A 12395-nucleotide genomic window follows, 5' to 3' on the forward strand; every position below is an offset into this window, starting at 1 on the left:
TCTTTTATTGGATCCAATGGATCAAATATTCCTTATGCACCTTTACAATCACACTGGGTGTGTGTGTGTGTGTGTGTGTGTGTAATCCAAAAGAAAGCAACACGAACAAAGACAATAAAACCCACGCTATATCTATACAATACACTATACAATCCCAAACCAAGCAACTCTTGGCCCAATATTCGAAGCCCAACAATATTGATGAGACACTATTATTTTTCTACACACCCCCTCAAGTTAGAACCCAAGATGTTCATAGTTCCTAACTTGATCAACATCCTCTTATGACCCAATGCACTTAGGGCCTTAGTGAATATGTCTGCTTGTTGTTCTAATGATGAAACATGTTGCAATGAAATTAAACCTTCCTAAAGTTTTTCATGAACAAAATGACAATCAATTTCAATATGTTTTGTCCGTTCATGAAAGACTGGATTAGAAGTTATTTGAATTGCTGCTTCATTGTCACAATTTACCAAAACAAGAAGTACATTATCAACCTTTAAATCTCTTAAAAGTCCTGTCAACCACACAACTTTTGATACAGCACTCCCCAAAGCTCTGTACTCTGCTTTAGCAGAAGAGTGAGACACCGTAGTTTGTTTCTTTGACTTCCATACAATAGGTGCGCCTCCCATTTTGATAATATACCCAATCACTGATCGACGAGTGTATGTGCAAGCTCCCCAATCAGAGTCACAATAACCTTGTAGATTCTGGTATTCTATTCATCATTCCTCCATATGGATTCCAAATCATGAAGGCGCTTTCTTCCAGCAAAAACCTTTTCCATAGAGAACTCAATGCAATTTCAGGAATCACTTGCCTCATAAAATCTGACTTAGCCTTGAAGTATGTCTTGCCAATGGATTTCCCTTGGAGAAGAATTTCTGGTGGCGTGGAGATTGGATAGCCAGCCATGTAAACCACAGATTTGATCCAACTTGTTTCCAAACAGTCTTTTTTGGTTATACCCAATTCAGGAAAACTTCTCTTCATCACTTGGAGGAGGCTATCAACCCCTCCAAGAAATAGAGCATTATAAGAAGTTGATATGGTTTTCTTGCCCACAGTACTGGAATTTGTTACCTGAATCAGGACCCTAATGAATATATTTTCATCAATGTTTGGTGCTGCTTGCTGCCATTTATAAAGAATCTTGTTTGCCTTTTGCTCTAAAGTTTTAGTAACAGTAAAGACTGTCACTATAGGTGGAACTTGAACTAGCTTGATCTGCCACCATAGAATTATCCCAAAGCTTCCAACTCCTCCTCCTCTAATTGCCCAAAATAGGTCTTCTTCCATGGCTTCTTTGTCAAGAATCTTGCCATCAGAATCCACGATTCGTGCATCAATGATGTTATCAGCTCCAAGGCCATACTTTCTCATCATGGAGCCATATGCACCTCCTGTTATGTGACCACCAATGCCTAAGCTTGTGCAAATGCCTGCAGGGAAGCCATGGACTTGACTTTTCTCTGAAATTCTATAGTAAACTTCTCCAATAGTTGGCCCAGCTTGAATCCATGCCATGTTTTGTGCAACATCAACATGGATGGCACGGAGCTTGACAAGATCTAAGATCATGAATGGCTTCTCAACAAGAGAAACATAAGAAAGGCCTTCATAGTCATGACCTCCACTGCGTACTCTCATGTGAATGTTGAGCGTTTTTGCACAAATGACAGCGGCTTGAACATGAGAATCCTCCAATGGAGTGAATATGAAATCAGGTTTGGGCATTGAAGGCAGCAAGTACCTTAGATTTTGAGCTGCGGATTCAAGGATTGAAGTGAATGAAGCATTGTTGGGAGTGTAAAAGGATGTCGAAAATGGGATTGGATTCTGAGAATGTGCTCCAAGACAATGAATGAAGCTTTCTTGTATTGTAAACGAAGAAGTTGATGAAACCGAAAGTAACACAAACACATAAACCAACAAGAACAGAAACCTTGGACTTGGAGATCCCATGGTTTTAGGATTTCACACTTTTTGCTTCTTCTGTACAGAAAAATGCATTATGTGTCTGCTTATATACACAAATTCTAGTGCGAGACCTATTATACTAGTGGCCATATACGTGTAATTGAGCTAAGACAAGTGCCATCTTTAAGATATCAACAGATTTAGTGGAGGAGTTGAGATTATGACGTAATGGAATATCATTTAATGCCCATTTTGCAGCAATGATTCTATTGCCACTGACTTTGTGTACCAAATTCGTATTATTAGGGTGTATTTAGTCTTCACATGCCGAATACTATAGAGGAGTCCAATGGAACTTTTGGTTTTACCAACCTAATGGAACTTTAATATGCTGATGAATTTGGGACCAGATGCATTGTCTAATGAATCATCAGAGTTTCAGAATGAAAATCAAACTTATTCAAAACCCAAATGGATGCCCAAAAAGCCTATACATGTGTATGAACATGAAGATCCACTTAGAAGGTCAAGAAAGCTTCAATAAGGGTCCAGGAATAAAGGTTACACTGTTAGAAGCCCACAAGGCCCATATGGAGTCTAGATTGAAGAATATGTACTTAAAAAGCTATAATTGATAAATGATAATTTTATATATTTTTATCTTTTTAATTTAAATTTTTAAATATTTATTTGAGATTAATTAAATTTAATTGAATATTATTTAATTTTATTAGCTAATCTTTAATTTTAAAATTTTAATTATTTAAATCTTTAATTTTAAAATATAAACGATACCTTCAATATTTTTATATAGTTACTATTTAATTTAATTTTATTTGTGCATATTTTTTAAATCAAATTGAAAAAGTATTGATAGAGATTATTTTATATAATAAGAATATAAGTACACTTGAAGGTTAAATTAAGAATTAAATTTTAAGAATTTTATTTATATTTATCTTGAGTATTTCAATGTAATTTTTAATTAAGATTATTTAAATATATTAAATTAGTTAGGTTTTTTTCTTTGGCCGTAAAAACCACGCACGCACAACCTCCGTAGAAAAGAAACGGAGACGCGGCGCAAAAAAAGAAAGAGCGTGGGCGGCAGTGGCGACACAACAGTTTTCAATTGAAGAAGGAGACGTAGACGTGGCAGGCTGGCAGCGATAGCTCTTCATCTATTATTCTTTTCTTCAATTTTCTTAAGCCATGGCTTCTCGTCTTCTTGTACAGGGCTGTTTGGTTATTAGTTATATGAAGAACTAATTTTTTAGTATAATTAATCATAAATCATAATCTTAAATTTTAATCAAAGTCTTAGATATTCAAGAAAAAATTTATTCTAATTTTATTCCATTTTGCTCTTCTTCTCTTTACCTCTAAATTTTATACTTTAATTACTATTATTAATTAGAGTAGCTTTATCGCATACTTTTTGAGTTATAAATTTTATCTGATATTTTATTTACTATAATCAATTAATATAGTAATATAAGATCAATTTGGTTTGGCTTGGATGATTATCCATGCTTTGTTTTGGTGTAACTAACTTAGAACACATGTTAGGTTGTAAGTTAAGGAAGATTTCAATTAATCTATAACTTAATTGCTTATTTAATCCTTGAATGATAATTTGAAAAACATAAAATAAAATTAGAATAATAAAGTTAAATAAATTTAATTTATTTTGTGAATGAGGAAGATTAAGTTTAGGTAATTGGATCGTGACTGATTGTGCTGCTTGTGTTTGATAATTTTCTTAGTTAAACTTATTTTAATTATTTAATTTTAATTTAGCTTTTTTAAAATTAATTTCCTCATAAAAAAATCCCCACACTTTTTAGCTTTTTATTATCATAATTTAAATAGTTAGCTTATGTTTAACTGTAAAATCTAGTTTTTAATAATTTTGGTGCTATTCGACAGTAATATCAATGATATACATGTTCCTTGGAGTGGAAGTATATATATAGGATGTCCAAGAACATTCAAAAAGCATCAAGAGGCTGTCCTAATATTCTAATTTTACTTAAGTTCAGTTTTAAGGAAAGCTTCTATAATGTGTTTTTAATTACTTATAACTGCTGAATTTTCATGAATTAAGAAACTTTTCTAACATGCAAAGTATTAGACACTACTCTTAAAGGGAATTCTATAACTTCTAGTTTCATTTAGGTTGTCTTATGTTAGGCTATATATAAGCTATGAAATTGTACTCTATTGGGACATGTTTATGAATGAGAATTTTATTCTTAGAGTTTTTAACTATTTTTATGAGCTATGCTTGCTATTGGTATTTTTAGTTGAATATTAATGTGATTAAGAATTTAATCAACTATTATGGTGTATTGAAAACTAGGGTTGCTGGGAACAAGTTCATTTAAAAGTCCTTTCCTTTGATTGCTTATTTGTGTTTCCTTGACTTTTTTAGTCTGTGGTTGCCTGATGTAGGTCTTCAAGAGGTCTCAACTACATTGTCTTTATCCATTATAACACGATTATACTTTCATATCAAAATGTGTGTAAAAAAATTATATTGTACATATATCTTGAGGTAACCAAATGCTTAAAAAAATTAATTTTATGATAGATAGCAAAGTATAAAATTCATTCAACTAACAAGCATTTGGTTCAACTAAAAAGAGTGCTATATCCTTTTAATTAGAGGTCTCAGAGTTTGAGTTCTAACAATATAGAAATGTTTGGTGGTAAAACTTTCTCTTGAAAAGATACCAACTCAGGTCGATGTGAATTAGTCAAATATTTGACTTCAAACACCACATAATTTACTAAAAAAACATAAAATCCAATTTTACATTGTTTGGTGCTATTTTAAAGAAATAATATAACCTTTAGTTCTTTATGTGTGTATGAGTTATTAATTTGGTACCTCATATTTAATTTTTATTAATTCAATCCTTTATGTTTTATAAAAATATCAAAAGTCATCCTTAATCTTTGCAGAGAAGTTAACACCATTAAATTATGATGACATGACTGACAAAATTATGATATGGTAACCACATAAGTTAATAAAAAGAGAAATATAACGTTGACATGGATAAAGAACAAGAAAAAAGAAAACATATTAAAAATTAAGAAATCAAATTATCCAAACAAACAGCAACACCCTTACCCTCTCAGTTAAATTATCCTCCCATTTGGATTCATATTCCTCCTTTATTTTCTCCTTTGAATTCCGGCCATTTTCCATCATAGATCTCTTTCAAATTTTGATATCTCTCTATCTTTTAACATTGTTAGGGTCTATCACACACACTGCTTCATTAGATTATTCTGTCTATCTCTCTTCATTGCTTCACAATTGGGTTTCAATTTTCACCATGCTTGACTATTTTATCAGGCCTGACATTATATTTGGTTCAACTGACAAGGGCATTGTATCCTTTTAACCAAGAGTCTCGAGTCTAAAGTCTAAGAATGTAAAAGTGTTTGACGGTAAAACTTCTTCTTGAAAAAATACTAACCTAGCTCAATCTGGATTCGTCAAATCTTTGACTCTAGATACCATATAATTTACTAAAAAAACATAAAATCCAATTTTACATTGTTTGTTTCTATTTTAATTCTTAAAAGCACACTAATTGGATAGATATTTTAAATATCAAATTAAAAAAATACTGAATGGTAAAAAAAATTAGGATGCAAGAATAAATTGACCTCTAAATTATAGATTCAGAAATATTTGAGGTCATAAACTCATTTTTGGTGCAAATAAATGTTTTCATTAACTTTTGAAAATGAAGCAATCTAACTCCTACCATTAACAAACATTAACTTTGATTTTTAGTGAACCAAAAAATGATATCAAAAATTACAAAAAGGATTGATAAAATTTTCTTGATCCTTTTTTGTATTTGTTTAGGCCTTTGTCTATAATTTTTAGCTTTTTTATTGTAAATTTTTTGCCATTTTCTATAATTTTTTTAAGTCATTTTCTTTCTTTGTTTGGTCAACTAACAAGGAAAATCAACTTTTAATAATGAATGGCCAAATTATACCGTTTTAAAAAGTTGAAATGGAATAAAGTATAAAAAATAATTTTAAAATCTCACACACTTCTAAACTTATATTCTAAGGGTTAATTTACACTTTTATCCAAAAATTTATCTATCATATTTATAAATATCAAATTAATATAAAGAGTAAGCTCCGTTGAGCGCATAAAATATCTTCTCCAAGTACTCCTCTCTAAATTGTTACTACATACACAAATACTAAAGTTTGAACCTCTAATTATTTGGTTAAGTAACAAGAATATCTGTCGCACTAACTTTAGCTAGTAAAATAAATATTTAAACATTACTTTGGATGTCATTCTTCCATAAAAGTATAACAAATATTTTTCTAAAACCGAGCCTCTCATCAAGAAAAATGACAATTAATTAAAGATCATATAAGATCATTAATTACGATGAGAGATTCTAAAACACATATGAGTTTACAAAATTGTCTTCGAATATTGAAACTATTGTTATAAATTGGGATTATTGTTTATCTCAGTTAAAAAACTAGGATCCACACTTAAGAATGGGATTAACAATAGTTTCAACTCATAATAATAATTTCAATAGCCCCAAACCACAACTTGAGTTCTTAGTTTTCTCAATTAAGATTAACAACGATCCCAACTCATGATAGTAATTTCAATAGTATCTTTTGTTGATTTTGTAAATAATTTTTCTATATATTGACAAGCATAAAAATTCACAAATAATTAATTTCATATTTAGAAATGACTTTGATAAATTTTTAAATCACTATCATATATTCATAAGTGTCTTTCGAAAATTTTACGAGTAAATTTTAGTTTCACACTAAAAAATAACCAATTCCTAAGTATGGATTTTGGTTTTTTCAATTAAAATTGATAATAGTCCTAACCCATCATGGCAATTTTAATAGTGTCATTTTTTAATTTTTTTTAAGTAAGGATAATTTTGTAAAATTATATATGTTTTTAATTTTAAGTAAGGATCATATTTTATTATTGGAATTTTAATAATTTCAAGACTCTAATTGTAAATAATGGTCCTCCGGGTCTTTAATTGTCATTTTCCCTCTCATAACTACAATATTCCTGTAGTCAACACTAGCTAGCCGTCTTCACTTGCAAATATGACAATAAGGCTTCACTTTAGCATATAAAATTCCTTCAATTATTAACCAGTTAAAGATGAAACTAAAATTCTCTCGAGTTGAATTATTTTCTTTAAATTGATAAAAATAATCCCAATATTCATAAAAATAAAAATAATGCAAAAGGTAAGAATATATACTCGTAGAATTGTGGATCAATTTTATGTTTTATTAAATAGATAAAACATTAACAACTAAATTATAATATGTTGGCTCTTGATTTAAAAAATTGACAAAATTGTAATATGTGCGTGTGTGTGGGGGGTGGGGGGACATGACATATGCTAAATGCTTTTTAATATTTTGCAGTTAGTGTGTCATTATTGAAGTAACACACATTTTATTTTTTGTCGTCTAACAAAAAAAATTTAATAAGACTTGACCTAAGCATATAAAATGTCAATTATTAACCCATTGAGGATGAAATTTTAAATTCTCAAAGGATAAACTATTTTCTTTAAATTGAAAAATAATAATCCAAAAGGAAATAATATACTTGTTATTGAATTTTATATTTTTTTTTTGTAAAAAATACAAATATCTTAATAACTATAATTATAATAAAAAATATAATAAATCAAATGGACAAAATACTTTTAGGTTACGTTTGGGGTAAATTTAGATTTGAAATCTCACATTAAAATTTTATAGATTCCAAATTCTTTATTTGGATGATATAAAAAAATTTTAAATTATAATATTAAAATTCTTTGTTTGAATATTAAGTAAAATTCAAAATTTTAAAATCTATGTTTGAATTTCAAAGCAACTCGAACAATGTCGGTAGTCCAATCCAAGTCAAAGTCGGTGGTCTGGACGGTCGACTTCCATCGGGACCAAACTGCTAATGCCTACCATGATCAAACAACAAACTTCTATTGAGACCAGACCGTCAACATTGACCAAAGCCTAACCACCTACCCCAATTAAGAGAGGATCGCCGACTCCGACTAGAACCCAAGTGCAGGCAATAATTAGGGCCTGATGGCTAACTTTCAATGAGACCTAACAGCTGGCGCTAATCGAGCCTAGACAATTGACTTTCACTGACACTAAACTGCTAACATTGATTGGGACAAGAGTGCAGGCAACAATTGAGATCAAACGACCGACATCTACTAAGACTAGATAGCTGGGGCCAACCAAGATCAGTGCTCAAGCAATGACCGAGACCAAACAGTCAACTTCCACCAGGACCAAACCGGATGGCTAACCAAGATCAGAGTGCTAGTTATCCGATCCCAATGAAACTTGGCCATCCAATCTCAATCGTCAACTGCACTCCTATCTTGATTAGCACCGTCGATCAAGTCTTGATGGAAGTCAGCTATCCAGTCTTAGTCATCACCTACATTTTGATCCTTACTAGCGCTAGAGGTCTGGTCTTGGTAGAAATTGATTGTTCAATCTCAATTGTCACCTGCATTCCAGTCTTGGTTAGTGTTAGTGGTCTGGTCCTAGTAAAAGTCACCCATCCAGTCCCGGTCTTCACCTTTACTCCGGTCTTAGTCGGCGCTGACTGTCCGGTGCTTGTGGATATTGGCTATTCGACATTGATCAGCGTCGACAATCCAATTCGAGTATATCCTAATCATCGCATGCCCTTCAATCCTGGTTTGTGCTAGTGGTTTGGTCCCTGTGAAAGTCAATTGTCCGATCCCGGTTGGTGCCAAGGGTTAGGCCTCAATCATTGCTGGTAGTCTGGTCTCGATCATTGCCTGCACTTTGATCTCGATTGACGCAGGTGGTTTGGTCTCAATGGATGTTGGCCATCCGATCTTAGTTATCACCTGCACTTCGATCCCAATCGGCGCCAACAGTTAAGCCCTAGTTGGTGCTAACGGTACAATCTAGGTTGGCATTGTCAATTCAATCCTGATGGAAGTTAGCTTTTTGATCTCAATTGGTGTCGACCGTCCAATCCCAATTGGCAGCTATGGACCAGTCTTAGTCTTTGCTAGCAATTTGGTCCAGTTCAATGCAATCAATGGACCAGTCAAATTACAAAGAAATTGATATAGAATTTGAAATAATAAAAGTTTAAAAAGGATTTTAAATTCCAAAAAAAAATTGAGGTAGAGCTTGGATCAAATTTAAATGCATACTTTTTTAATTATCTAAGTAATAAAAATTCAAATCTAAATTCAGATTCCTATGTATCCAAACAAAACTTTAAAATATTTTATTGTTGTTGTCATTGCTGAACCAAACACCTGATGATGAGTTGCAAAAGGTCATGAAAAGGTAGCACGTGAATTGTGATTATAATAAATATGCAAGCCCATAATTAAAATTTTCAATTATTTTTTGAATATAATTATCTTTAATAAAAAAATATACTATATATGTAAACTAAAAAGAAATTAATAAATAATTAAGCCACACTTATTTCTTCCTTGTCGTCTAATAAGGGATAGACATAATTGGTGCGAGCTATGATTATTCTAACCCAAAAGTCACATGAAACTTGTCATCACTTGATATGGCGAGCATACGTTTATACAGTGCTTTAGTGCTTGGAAGATGGAAGACATTAATTTTGATGGCGAATTGAAACTCACTCAATTGGCTACAAGGAGTTGTATTGTTATTGTATCTCTCTCTCTCTCTCTCTCTCTCTCTCTCTCTCTCTCTCTCTCTCTATATATATATATATATATATGTATGTATGTATGTATATGAACTCCTTTTTATTGTATCTCTCTCTCTCTCTCTCTCTATATATATGAATAAACATGTAAAATATAATTTTTTAATCAACTGTACCATGCCATTGATTCATCTAAGCTGCTTTATGGTAGAATTCAAATATATACCTTCTTATGTCCGTATTAATATATAGGCTCCTATATATAGGTATTTTTTGAAAGGTAAAAAGTTTAAAATTCTATTTTATGTATATAGATTTGTCCAATGACGGGACTCAAAAATTTTGAATAGTGGAACTTGATATATTTACATATATAAAGACACTCTTATAATACTAAAAAATTGAATATATATTATAAGTTTTTGCTCCAATATTTCCTTTTATAAATTTTCTTACAAGGTTTTATATTTTGGTGATGACTATAAAATGTGTGATATTTTTTATGTGGGTCCAGAAAATTATAAATGAAAAACTAATAAAATGTTAAATGACATGAAAAAATAATATCATCAATCACCTTTGGCAATTAATGTTTGTTAATCTATGAGATGGGAATATACATATATTAGTATCATACTCTCTCTGATCTCATTTATAAATCATATTATTAAAGATTCATTTAATTTTATTTATAAGTTATAATGTGATTTTTTATGTAATATTTAAAATATATTTTTAAAGTTATTCTTTATAAAAAATAAAAATAACATAACATTATTTTTTAAATTTATTATATAAAAATATATTTAAAATGTTACATATTTTTATTCATTATATTTTTTTATATTGATATTTTGATAGAAATAATTTATAAAAAAATTCAGAGTTCAGAGGAGTATTTATTTATTAAAGAAATTGTTAAAAGTTTGTTGGGACAGGCAGACAGCTGCTCTCTTCATATGACACGCAGGTCCGTCTTTATATTTAATATATAAAATTAAAAATAAATTTATTTATATTTATATATTATACAAAAAGTTTAATAAGTCAAATCATGAATAGAATAGCTTATTGCTCAAATCTAACGAGTAAAATGCGCACGTCCTAGATAAGATCAAGGGTGCTGAGTCTGACTAGTGAAAGGAAATAACGCAGAAAAGTAAAGTGGAAGATTCAATAGAAACTTACAAGGAAATGAATTTAAATATCTGATTCAAAGCATATTTGGTAAAGTTCTTGTGGGAGCACAATAAGAAAAATATCGGCAGCCTTATTGGACGCGTTCCGTAATAATTTATTATTATGCACATATCTTGAGAAAATATAACAATTAAAAAATAAATGTTTAGTTTTTAAATAAATAACAAAGTATACTTCTTGATCATGTGCTTATTATAAGTCATCTTGTATAAGAGATTGATGGTCCTTAATATAAAGTACTTCATATGATATTAATTATATTTTTTAATATTATTTTTATTTAAATTCATTAATTATGATATAAATATAATACAAATTTAAATTTTTTTGCACTTAAATATAAATAAAATTGAAATTTTATTTTTTAAAAAAATTAATAACTTAATTATTTATTTTTAATTTTAATGAGACGATTAGATGGGTCTTATAATATAAAGAGAAGGAAAGAAATATAATATTGGCAGCCTTAGCGGACAGTAATGGCACGAACCCAAAACATTGATGTAGGCTGATTTTTCATTTCTAGTTATTGATTATTTTTTAAAAAACCATCTAATAATTTATCATTGTGCCCACAATTGTTGATGGACCAATTTGTTTTTTTATTGAATCATATAAAAATGTAATATATAAATAATTTTTTATTTCTCTAAATATGAAATATCATATTACAGTGTTTTTTTACAAGCAATATCATTACAGAGTTCATTCTTATATACATAAAAGTATAATAAATATTTTTCAAAGAGAACCTAACTCTAATAGGGACACCACTGCCCATCTGCACCACTCTAATGTGACAATGTATGTTGAGAAGACTTGACTTTATCACTCAATCAAATTGGCTTTGAGTCAAGATTCTTCGTGACAAATATAAATGTATAAATCCCACCATTCCTATGGTTTACAAACCTAACTCCTCCTCATTCACTTAGAATAATATTTGCAAAATATGGAATAAATTCATGGCGCATGTTGGTTGGAAAATTGATAAGGGAGACCATGGTACAGTAAGTGGTCCCCTCTTTCGGAACCTCTTGTTTATTATGCCTACCTTAGTGTTCATGCTTGAGTTTCTAATCTTTGCAACTCTACTGAGGGATGGAATTTTAGCCTTCTGAATCGTCACCTCCCTCCTGAGGTGATAAGATTTATTGCGCTGGTTAGACCACCCAATCTCTCTGGGGATGATGATGTCATTGTTTGGAGATCATCCTCTGATGGCAACTTTACCGTCAAATCCGCTTATAAGGTTATGGCCTCTCAAAATGATCGTAACAATTCCGACATTTGGGCAAGGATTTGAAAATGACCTACTTATGAGAAAATCAAATACTTTCTTTGAAAGGTTGCTTGGGACAAACGTCAACTCAAATCTACCTACACCGAAGGGAGTGCTCCTCTTCAACAAATTTGCTTTTTTAGATGCAATTCTCTTGATTCCTCCATTCATATTCTGCGAGATTGCATAAAAGCTCGTAACATTTGGATTAAATTGGTAAAACTCTCAAAACTT

General features: G+C 30.6%; 1 protein-coding gene across 1 annotated transcript; it reads right to left on the reverse strand.

Annotated features, from left to right (window-relative positions):
- Positions 1 to 608: 608 nt before the first annotated feature.
- On the reverse strand, positions 609 to 1971 carry LOC129305146 (berberine bridge enzyme-like 13). Its single transcript, XM_054945101.1, has one exon. It carries the CDS (start codon positions 1969 to 1971, stop codon positions 697 to 699), a length of 1275 nt encoding a protein of 424 aa, XP_054801076.1. The 3' UTR covers positions 609 to 696.
- Between the last annotated feature and the right edge of the window lie 10424 nt (positions 1972 to 12395).

Source organism: Prosopis cineraria, unplaced genomic scaffold (genome assembly GCF_029017545.1).
Source record: "Prosopis cineraria cultivar Desert tree isolate PC_DT_omini unplaced genomic scaffold, ASM2901754v1 PC3, whole genome shotgun sequence".
In the NCBI taxonomy this organism is placed as follows: domain Eukaryota; kingdom Viridiplantae; phylum Streptophyta; class Magnoliopsida; order Fabales; family Fabaceae; genus Prosopis; species Prosopis cineraria.